Raw genomic sequence first — 12,076 nt, 5'->3', positions numbered from 1 at the left:
AAAGGCTTCTTACTCAGTTCTGGCGACAATTATTAACATACAATTGCTACGTTATCACTAATTCTATTTACAGAGTTTAACAGCAATTTGTACAGTGTGCTGTTTATCACAGTGAACTATACTTACAGTGACTCATACATATGATCAAAGTCATTCAGTTTATTATTATAAAATATGAATATTTTAAAAAGATATTTTTCAAGAAGCAAGGTCAGGGAGAAACTGTAATTATCTGAAAGAAGCCAGTTCTTACTCAGAGGACACAATCACCACTGCACTAACTTCAAGGGTCTTTGTGGATAGAGAAGCAGCTAAGCAGAGTTACTACTGGCTAGTTTAATCATGTTCAATAACCCATTATTTTTCTGCTGTCAACATTAGGCAAGATCGAACATTTCTGAAACTAGGACCTTAAAAGGCTCCAAAACTCAACAATGCTAGATATAAAACACAACTCTGTGTTGAATTCCTAATAAGTTCCTTTCAATGTAGAAACAGTGATTCAATTGTGCATGCTTTGAAAACGATCTGGAAGAAGCATTAGCAGACCTCAGTCAAGCACACTATTTCTCCATTATCGGTAAAAGCTGTCCATCCTTCTATATTGCTCCCCCATGGATCACTTTATAAGTCACATTAAATTTAATGAGCGGATTCCATAAAGCAGAGGGTTTTTTTTAGTCTTGCTTTGGAATATTCAGGTTACTATATAATAAAAAATGAAGTGCTGCATTTCTATGAGGCCCAAAGCACTTCTTCCAAATCTTCTTCAAATCTGCTCCACAATGAGAACAAGTTATACTCTGCTTGATGTTTGAAATTCTTGTCACATAAAGTTTCTATTAAAAATTACTACCTTTCCTAGAATTTTCCTAACAGATTACAGCTCTCATTGTGAATTAATAGGCCAGAGATTCCAGTCTATTTAATAGCTTTTGTTATTTCTGAGACTAGGAATTTTCTTTTGTTTATGAGGAAAGTTTTTTTCAGATACACTGGAATGAGAATAACCACCTACTTCTGGAAAACAAGTCGCATGATACCAATCAGCTTAATTGTATATAAAACCCCTGAAAAGTTGACATGTCATTCCCTAGAGTTCGAAGATCTCACACTGGAAAAGTCACTCTGATTTAAAGACTCATGAATAGATAAGGCATGAAAATCACAGCAACTCATTAACTTTATAACACCTGAAGCTGGGTAGAAAAATTGTGCCCTAAAATTAGCCAAACAAACAAATGACCCCAAATGATAACTGATTGAAGTCTGTAAAGCAAAGAATTGCGCTATTTCCTCCCCTCTACTCCTTCCTTACTGTTGCTGACTTACTTGTAAAAGATTACAACAGTGAGTCACTACAATGTTTCGTATCCCTTTTCATTTCTCTTGTTACTTCAGCCTATTTCCAGTCAACACTGTTTACCTTAGGAGAGCTAGGCCTGCCCAGCTATTTACAAAAAACCTGTGCTCCAAAGATGACTCTTCAAGATCAGTATATCTTCTGATGGTCTCTGATTCTCCTGTAAAGAACAGCATCAGCATCTTTGCACTAGAGTCTTCAAAGAGATGTGAAACTTATCTAATAATACATAGTATAGGCTGTTCTTTCTGTCAAGGACAAGGATCAAACCAGGCCATATTTTGATCAAAATTCTCATACTGCCCATCTCCTGCTTAATATTTGTTGATTCCAAAGATCCTAACTCCATGCAGCTGTGGCAATTTGGGAATAAGCACACTCAAGAGAGAAGAGGTGTTCAGAATGAAATGTGTTGGGTCATATTTGGTGTAGAAGCTTGCCAAGAAATACCTGCATTGAAAAGCAAAAAAAGAAACAGAATATCAGAATGAATAAGTTAAAATTTAAAGAAGAGCAAAATGCGGTATTTCAAAATAAAGAAAAATGACTTCTTTCTTTTTATGTAATTATTTCATCTCTGATTAGAATAACCTTGCTTAGGATACTGGTAGTCTTCGACTTACAACCATTCAGTGACTGTTCGATGTTACAAATGGCACTGCTAAAAAAGTCACTTATGACCGTTTTTCACACTTACAACCATTGCAACATCCTCAAGGTTATATGATCACAATTTGGATGGTGGGCAATTGATTCATATTTATGATGAACGTTGCAATGCCTCGAGAGTCATGCGATCCCCTTTTGTGACCTTCCAACAAGCAAAGTCAATGGGGAAGCCAGATTCACTTAACAACCGTCTTACTAACTTAACAATGGTAGTGATTCACTTAACAACTGTGGCAAGAAAGGTTGTAAAATGGGGCAAAACTCATTTAACAATGGTCTCACTTAACAACATAAATTTTGGGCTCAACTATGGTCATAAGTTGAGGACTACCTGCACTTAGTTGCTTGTATTAGAAAAAGGATGAGTCATTTTGGTGGCAAAGTATTTTGAGAAGTGTACAAAAAATGAGAAAGATGTTGTTTTCAACCCCAATCAAACCACTAAACTCCAATGGTTCTGCCAAAGTTTGGTAAAATCAATCAAAATCTGGAATGTTTTGGACTGTATCAGGCAGAAAAAATGTTGAGGCACTGAGGTGTCACACGCCTTTCTTCTGCAGCTCTTGATACGACAAATCCCTTCACCCAACCTGTTCCATTTTTGTAGTACCTTTCCTTTATTCTCTCCCTAGTAGCTGCCAATGTCCCTTGATTTTCACGTCTATCCCTTATCTAGGCTTTGGATATCCTTGGCACCCTTCCCTCACCCCAGCAGAAGGTGATTTTCATGAGATACTAAGGCTGTATAGTCTATATATGTTCTATGAAAGACTCAAAAGAGTTCAGAGTTTCTGTTTTCATTGCAGAATTGAAATGTACTTGGGAGAAAATAGGTTGGTAATTAACTCCTGGACGTTTTATGCAGTTAATTGCAAGAGATCCATTGGGAACTGAATAGTATGAAAATAAAACAAAATAAATAACTCAGTGCAATTTTGGAGCATAGATTTCAACTTCATACTGCATAACAGTATTTTACTAACAATCTTATGTTTATACCCCAAAAAGATTATTTTATGAGAATAACTATAGCCAACAACCAGGCTATTTCACTATGCAAGCATTCTCATGTTTACAGCACTATAGTTGCAATAGTAACAGACTTTAGGATACAGAGAAAAATGTAAAACAAAACGATCTGTACATGATTTATTTCTAGAAGACTGACTCAATCACAGCCACCAAGGATGTCAGGTTAATATCTTAGCATTAAATCTTTGATAATGCAGGCATATACTATCTTACTTTGGTATTTAAAAGCAATATAACAAAGGCATACTTACATGCAAGAATCTATGTGCAGCCTAAGAGATGGAATGACTGAAAACAGTATCCAATAACCAAACACTATTAAGCTGTTCTTTAATATGATTGTCCAGAAAATCATACTGGGACAATTTATTTGCAAACAGCATAATAACTAAGGAACCTTAGCTGAAAGATATCTAAGCCATACAATATCTGGAATGTTGCAAAATTATGTTTTTAAAGCACTGATTTGAGACATATAAAGTTGATTATATATATTAAGTTTTAGTTAATTGGAGAAATGTTATTTGAAAAATAATGGAAAGTTAGGCAGTGGCATTTTGAATTCAACAGACAACTGCAAACTATTTTTGAAATGTCACATTTGTTTTGAATTAATGCCAGGTAAAAAAACACCCTACCTATTTCAATTCTGCAATATACTTCTCTGTAAATCTCTGCAAATTACTGTGCATGAAGTTGTCACTTCCATTATAAAAATTCCAGAGTACTGTTTACAGAAATATATTTTTCTTCCCTTTAAAAGCATACCAATTCAGAGGTACATGAATAATAGAACATATTGATTCTAAATAATTTGCAGAGTTTAGATACTGATTGGCTCACTGCAATATTAATGCCACACCAAATAAAAGATTTGTTTTCAATCTGCAGAGTGTTAGAACAGTCAGTGTTGAATTTTCAAAACTTACAAAATTATCGGTGAGATTGTGAAGAATTTTCGTGATGATGTAAACTGTACGCCATAATCCAGCTGTTCCCAGTGTGTCAGCAATCTTGCTTTACCTTGGTCAGGTGTTTCAAAAGGTGTTCCTTTTACTGCATGCAAAAATACATACATTCCCTGCAAAAGCAAAACAAACCCGTCTAAAACAAAAGCCATATTAGCTATGCTTCATTAACATAATACACACAATCTGAGTGAAGGATCTGAAACATTAAGCACTAGACTTTTAAAATATGTTCTGTGATTTGCCAGTAGATTAATAAATATTTGAATACTAAGAATACTAAGATGAAGTTGCCCATAGAAAGATGAACCCAATTAGACATTTTATTCTGGCCCAGATTTCAGTTATTTCAACTCCACTTTGTTTCAGTAAAGCCAGAAGCTAAGGCAATAACTCTACAAAGTGCCATGAAGCCAATGATTCTTGCTTTCGATTTCATAAGACTAACAAAGTTTATGTGAATTTGTTCGTTTGTTTTATTAAAATACAGAAAGAACAGTTTGCAGACTCAATCTGTGACAAAAGAAAGTTGAAGTAGAGTGATGGATCTCACAATCAAATGTAGAGACAATGGGGCATTACAGGGTAGCTACCTGTAACTTTATGAGATATGCTTTCCCCCCTCAACAAACTGCCAATCATTCAAGGAGGCATTATTTGTGTACAATTGGTCCAATGCCAGAGAAATATGATTAAATATATGTTTAAGTATATAGTGCATGTTTGTGCCAAGTTTCATACACTAATTCAGGAGTGCAAAGCTTAAGGCTTTCTAGATGCAACAGGATTGCAACAGATGAATAACCTTTCCCATGGACATTACCAGTATTATGACTACTGGGAACTGTAGATAAACAATGTCCTAATAGGCTCTCCATCCTATTTTAATCCAAAATGGGTGATTTGGTCAAAACTCATTCTTTAATCACCAGGAAATTTTCAACTCTTCGTGATAATTGAGAATGGAAATCTGATTAACTTTCTACTCCTTTGGTTATCAGCAATATAGATACAACTGGTCATCCTTAACGTATTTTAGAGTGAAATGATGTTAACTTTGTAAGTACATATTTGCCCATTACTGTTAGTTTAAGACAATAGCTATTATTGCTATAGCAAACTAATTTTATTTGTTACATTTATATCCCACCTTTAATTTTGTCTACCACAAAGCAGAGTATATATAATATTTCCTCCTCCTGTTTTCCATATAACAGCTTCTGAGGTGGCTTTGAGCTGAGAAAAAGTCACTGGCCCAAGTCACCTTACTTCAGATGGACTGAAATTCATACCTGTTTCTAGCCTAGCACCTTTAACCACTATACTTAAGTGGCTCTCTTGTAGTTAGAAGATAACAGTGTAATATTATCGAGTACAGGTAATCCTCAACTTACAACCTTTCATTTAGTAACCAGTCGAAGCTACAACGGAACTGAAAAAAGTGACTTATGACAATTTTTCACACTTACAACCGTTGCAGATCCTCTCAGTTATGTGATCAAAATTCAGATGCTTGGCACATGTTTCGTATTTATGATGGTTGCAGTGTCCTGGGGTCATGTGATCTTCTTTTGTGGCCTTCTGACAAGCAAAGTCAATGGGGAAGCCAGATTCACTTTACAACTGTCTTACTAACTTAATGACTGGTGATTCACTTAACAACTGTGGCAAGAAAGGTCATAAAATGAGGCAAACCTCACTTAACAACTGTCTTGCTTAACAATGGAAATTTTGGGCTCAATTGTGGACATAAGTTGAGGACTATCTGTACTGTATCAGGACTGAGCTGTGGGGTTCTCGGTGCTCTTTGAGCTTATTTGTTTGCTTGCAGATGTTTTACTACCCAAGTACCTAAGAATCACTTGGTTGAGCTGGGCTCCTATAGAAATTAATGAATAAAATAAATAAATATCATCAAGTGAATGTGGGGTTTGCTGCCTGTTTATATAACTGGCTTGTCCTGCCAGTTTTTGGTGGAGGTGTGGTTTCCTCCCTGACGGTTCCTTGATTATTATTTTCTGTCTGACTTTTCTGGTGTTGTTCTCCAGCTGTGTACTGACTGTTGGAATGGAATGTGTTCTAGTTTGTTTTCTTAGTTTTCTTTTGTTTCTTTAGAATGCTATGCATTCTAATCATTATGATTGTATACCTTTACAATGATAATTATAACAAAAGAAAGCAAAGATAGTACCAATATTAATAGGTGCCTGGGGCGCAATCCCAAAACATCTGACGCACCATTTGAATACCATCAATATTGACAAAATCAACACCAATCAATTGCAATTGGCAGCTTTAATTGGAACAGCTTACTTCCTACAATAATTATCTTTAATACCATCGAATAACATCTGCCTACTCTAGGTCCCTGGGAAGGAATCAGTATGTAGATAAAAATGCCAAATCCAATGTAAACATCTGGTTGACAGTGCAACCAACCAATCAATTATACAATTATTTTAACATAATGATTATTGTAATTGGGAACCACCCAGAGATGCTTAAGATGGACAGATATATGCATTCTGCAGTTTAGGATGCTCACCAAATTATGAATAATATTAGTTAAGGTCCAAGCCACTGGAACACTGACGAAAGGAATGCTGAGCAAGACAATATGAAGCAAACCAACTCCAAGGGCGTACGTGAGCCACATTCCTCGACTGTTCATGACCCTCGTGTTGGGATTGACTTCACTGTGAGCAACCCCAACATTCATCTTTTTTGCTTTAATTCTGAAAAGCAATATTGGAAAAGAAAATGCGCATCGTAAGGTATGCTTTTCAGGGTTAGTCATACCACGGTCAGACTGGGAGAAGTCGTCAACTACTGCATAAAACTAACTCAGCATCTTACATATTAATAGTACAAAGTATCTGAAATGTTGTTTTCCAGCAACATTAGTCACTGTAAGGCAATTTGACACAATTAACTTTTTTTGAAATCTAAAGCAGTGTTCAACCCATGGCCCGGAGGCTAGTAACAAAGCCCCATAAGATCATATACAGCTAGTAACAAAGCCCCATAAGATTATACACTTTTAACATTATGTGATTTATATTATATATTTTATATGCAGCCCATGACAATTCCTCTTCACTCTATGAGGGCTACACAAGCCAAAAGGTTGGACACCCATAATCTAAAGCAATAAAAGTATCAGTTGAAAAATTAATACAAGTTACAGTTTCACACATTTATATAATTGCAATCAATACAATCTCATTTTTATATACTTCCAAAGAATAAAGAACTTTCCATTTATTGATTTTTTCTATACTAGTGGAATTTACTCAAGGTTTTAAAAAAAAACACACACACAACCCAATTCTTATTTAGGAATACTTATAATTGGGGGCATAGACCATTAAAAATCAATTAATAAATCCTAATCATCAATCTAAAGATAGAGGGACTGTTTATTTTCAATCAGCTTAATGGAAAGTTATTTACAGAATTTTTAATGGGGTGAAAATATTATCTTATATGTCAATAACAATTAAGTATCACTGCTAGATTTGTTACCTGTTGCAGAATGGGGGGAAAGAGCTGTTCCCCAAAATTGTATATGAAAAGTTACATCAGCTTTGATCAACTGATTGCAAGTCAACCCAGATACTTTTATAAATTGACATGTATTGTACTTTCTTAGTTACCCGTCTCCTGTCTATCATCTCTCATACATACACCTAGGTTGACTACATTTGGCACTTAAGATTCCATTGCCTGTTTTATTTGAAAATAGTTTTTTTTTATCATTTTGGTTACAAGCAGATACCTTGTGAAGGCACACTCTTTGACTTCTGAAGGCAACATAAGCCCTATCTCTGTGGTAGGCACACACCCACATATCCATCCTACTGGACCAATTGAGAATTTTTTAACATGAACATCCAATACAAAAGAAAATCATATTTAAAAAGAACATGATGCACAAGGCAAACAAGAATAACACATAAATCACAAAACCACCCACACAAGATTCACACTATAATTCACAAGATTCAAAAATTAGTCATTTTCAGTAATCCAGGCATTTAGTCACCATAGGATCAGCACAATCTGTGCAATTAGAGACCTAAAATGTAATTGCTTAGGTACGTTCAAAATCCAACTAGAGATGTTATGGCATACAATCAAGGACAGTCTAAAATAAGTGAACGGCAAATATCCTTCATCTTTAATTATTTAGCTGTATCACTTGTCCTTAATTTTCTAAGCTTTATATACATATACATATACATATACATATACATATACATATATACATACATACATACATACATACATATATATACATATATACATATACACATATACACATATATATATATATATATATATATATATATATATATATATATATATATATATATATATATATATATATATATATATATTTGAATGTAATCTACACAGCTCTCCCAACAGTTTTTTTTTAAATCCGCGTTAAAATTAAGATGGAATTTAACCTTTAGGCCACTGAATAGATAAATCAGAAAGCAGCTCTTTGTTTGTGCCGCTGGTAAGAAATCGGGAAAGGTCTCCTAACGACTAAACAAAAGATCCCTGTAGCTTTCAACACCCAACCGAGTCAGAAATTACAAATTAGCAGATGTCCTTAGATGGTCCATGTTCATTTCTTTGCACCTCCGGCACAATCCAGCACCACAAGGCATGCCATATATATATATATGGCAAAACCAAGCGCAAATCGTGCTTTTAAAAACCCGATTGCAATGTTGCTTACTTATTGTTTTTTTTTAAAAAAATATTATTATTAGGGCTTCGGGGCGAGCAGACAGCAGAGGCCCGACTGCACGCGCGTCAAGGGTGCCGAGCTACGGCATTGTTTCCCCATCCAAGCGCAGCCGCTTTGTCTTCAGCCGGTCCCTGCGCTGCAACACACCCTCCGCTGCCACGCACACCAGTTGCACTAGCCCAGGAACCCGGCCGTAGCCCACATTTGCGCAGAACCAACCAACCAACCCCCTCCCGCCTTCCGTTTTTTCTACTGCACCTTTTCGCTAACCGGGGAAACAATCCCGAGCCGAGCCGCCCGCTTCCCAAACCTTTCTCTGGCTCTTCTGAAGTGTTGCACTGTAAAAGCAAGGGAGGGAGGCGATTGGGCCACCGTTAGCCCCGCCCCTTCCCTATCAAGCGCGCACGCGGCGGGGAAAGCCCGGGCCCCGACGTTCCGAAGGAGGTGGAAAAGAAAGGCGAAGGGAGTCAGTCCTTTAACCGCTCCGGAGGAGGAAGTACAGTATGGCTTTCGGCCGGTCCTTTTTTTTTTTACAGAGCTTACTTTATTTTTAGGCCTCACTCTCTATTCGTGGCTGCTCCGGTGCGATAGGCCTGGAGAGGTCACGTGGCTCAGGCGACCCTCCCTCCCCCCCCCCGCCCTGAGCTGGAGCAAGGAACAAAAAACAAAACCCCCAGAGGCTGAGTTCTTTTTCTCTCTCTCTCAGTCTTTCCAGGTTCCTCGGTGCAGGCTGTGTGTATTTATACCCGTTGTTTGAATTTGCTTTTTCTTGCATGGCTGCCTGCTTTTTTGTCCTTGGGCGAGTTAAGAGACCAAGAATGCATTGCTGCGATGAGGTGGAATAGGTGATGAGCAGAGCTGTTTACAGGTTACGTTTTGATTTGGGACTAATCCAAAATCACTGTAATCTCAGTTTGGAAGAGGTTGTGTGGTTATAAAAGGAGTGTTAACCACACAGTTGCTGAACAAACAGCCTAGTAAAACCAGAGGGCTTTGCTGAGATCTGGGATTCATTTCCCTGTATTCTTCCCTATATGCTCTATTGGGCAATAATATATCCTTCATTGTGCTTGTTTAAAGATATTTTGCTTTTTGTAGCGTTATCGTGGTAAGCGACTTTAAACCTGAAAGGCATAAGTAGAGTTGGATGTTACTATTTAGATAGGAGACCACCAGGAAATGCCAGTTCTTTAGATTGGACTGAGAAGCTGAAAAGGCATCCCTGAAACCTACAATAGCAAACCATTCCCTTATTATTAGCCAAAAAAATAACATTCTTCTGCATGCCCGTGCCTGTTCATTCATTAGGAACTGAGTTCTATCAGAGCAAGACTTTTAGTGTTTCTAGCTATTTATTTTTTAAATTGCTTTTCCAGTGTAGCCAATTAAGATGATAAAAAAAGCAAAGAATACTTTAAAGAATATGATAATCTTGTATTTATCATAACAGAACTATGGTGTAAACAGAAAACTGAAACCAGCTACTATCAACCGTATCATAGACCTTAGTAGAGTCCTAAATCAACTATAAATTAAGGTAATTGTTTAAATTTTGGAGCTTGCTTGAAAGTCTGTGATAATTGGACTCTTAAAATATCAGCTGAAGCAAAGTTTCAAAAGTAAAAACCACTAGCAGAAAAAAAAACAGTGTTTCATATGACTCTCAATATAGTTTCTTGCACAGATACTTGCACAGATTACCCACATAAGGTTTATAATGCTGGTTTAAGAGGGCAAGAAACTTGGTTCTACTTGGTCCCTTGAGTAGCTTGAAGCTTTATGACAGCACTTTAAATTGAAACCAGAGAAATCATAGCAATGTAGCAAGTACAATATACAAGTAGTTCTCGACTTACTACTGCGATTGAGCCCAAAATTCATGTTGCTAAGTGAGACATTTGTTAAGTGAGCTTTGCCCCATTTTACAACCTTTTTTGCCACAGTTGTTAAGTGAATCATTGCAGTTGTTAGTAATCTGATTGTTAAGTGAACCTGGCTTCCCCATTGACTTTCCTTGTCGTAACGTTACAAAAGGTGACCACATGACCCCAGAACACAGCAACTGTCATAAATATGAAACAGTTGCCAAGCATCCAAATTTTGATCACGTGAGCATAGGGACACTGCAACCGTCGTAAATGTGAAAAGCGATCATAAGTTACTTTTTTCAGTGCCATTGTAACTTTGAACTGTCACTAAATGAACTGTTGAAAATCGAGGACTACCTGTGTCTGCTTTAGGTTTAACATCTTACCAGTTTCCAAGCTATTTTTTTAAAGGTAGCTTTATCTAGATAGCATATGATACAGGCTGAATACCAATACTGTAGGTTACGTTAGGGTGTGTTTGCACAAGCTAAATTATATAATAGGCCTATTTGGGAAATGCTTTGCTCATAGATGAGAATCTTCTTTGGATCTGCTTCTCAGAAGAGCCACTTGAAAACATTCCCCTAAGACATTATGCCATGCTAGCCAGTAAAGCAGCAGTGTGTTGCACACAGAAAATACTAGATCTGGATTAAAAAAAATAATATTTATTGAATTTCCAACATATAAAACACACAATACAAAAAACACAACAAAAAGAAAAACAAAGGAAAAAAACATAGCAAAAATTTAACACTAATGATAGCTTTTCCATATTGGTATCTCTATCATAACAGACATGTTTACAGAAATTCTAATTCTATATATCTCATATTACATCCTTATTTGAATTATAGTAACATCTATTCATAATTTCATATCCTATATTTCTTCAACAATTTTACCTTCTATATATTATAGTTAACAAATTATCCCTTAGGTTTTGTGTTTACTCTCAAGCCAGGAATAACATCTGTTCCAAATTTGATAGTACTCGGTTTCGTCCCTCTCCTTCATTTCCATAGACAGTCTATCCATTTCTGCACAGTCATAATTTTTTTTAATTATAATTTGGTCTGGAGGAGTATCTGATTGTTTCCAATTCTGTGCTAGGACAATTCTACTTGCGGTTAATAAATGTAGTGCTATATGTTGTAATTTTTTCTTCATTTTCCCTTCAAAAATGCCCAAAAGGAAAAGTTCCGGCTTCATCTCTATCCTCTGTTCAGTTATTCCTTCCAACCACTTTCTTATCTTACATCAGTATTTTACTAGATCTGGATTAAAGCCTTCAAATCAGTACTTGGAGTCAAAGAACATCATAATTCAGCATAAAAACAAAATTGGAAATAATGAGATACTGAGTTTAAGGGAATTGCAGGGTATGGAGAGACTAGGTTCCTATAATCATCCT

General features: G+C 36.3%; 2 protein-coding genes across 12 annotated transcripts in view; one reads left to right on the top strand and one right to left on the bottom strand.

Moving 5' to 3' along the window:
- Positions 1–144: 144 nt before the first annotated feature.
- On the bottom strand, positions 145–9,191 carry ORMDL1 (ORMDL sphingolipid biosynthesis regulator 1). Of its 2 annotated transcripts, none has more exons than XM_058188847.1 (4): positions 9,053–9,191; positions 6,578–6,767; positions 3,994–4,145; positions 145–1,813 (listed from the first exon to the last, which is right to left on the bottom strand). In XM_058188847.1, the coding sequence occupies exons 2-4, from the start codon at positions 6,749–6,751 to the stop codon at positions 1,678–1,680; spliced, it is 462 nt and encodes a 153-aa protein (XP_058044830.1). In that variant the 5' UTR covers positions 6,752–6,767; positions 9,053–9,191; the 3' UTR covers positions 145–1,677. The 2 variants fall into 2 exon arrangements, with proteins under 2 accessions (XP_058044830.1, XP_058044839.1); XM_058188856.1 differs by lacking the exon at positions 9,053–9,191 and adding an exon at positions 8,505–8,610.
- Positions 9,168–12,076, top strand: part of PMS1 (PMS1 homolog 1, mismatch repair system component) — a 41,066-nt gene continuing 38,157 nt past the window's right edge. For 3 of the 10 annotated variants that reach the window (XM_058188672.1, XM_058188741.1, XM_058188749.1), the window contains exon 1: positions 9,545–10,331. The gene's annotated coding sequence lies outside the window, so the exon portion shown is untranslated. Of the gene's footprint in view, positions 9,296–9,392; positions 10,332–12,076 lie in introns of those variants that run through there. The other 7 variants (XM_058188710.1, XM_058188716.1, XM_058188701.1 and 4 more) reach the window with 7 other exon arrangements.

Source organism: Ahaetulla prasina, chromosome 1 (genome assembly GCF_028640845.1).
Source record: "Ahaetulla prasina isolate Xishuangbanna chromosome 1, ASM2864084v1, whole genome shotgun sequence".
NCBI classification, from domain to species: domain Eukaryota; kingdom Metazoa; phylum Chordata; class Lepidosauria; order Squamata; family Colubridae; genus Ahaetulla; species Ahaetulla prasina.
Note: the sequence above shows the minus strand (reverse complement) of the source record. Positions and strands in the feature narration are given on the sequence as shown.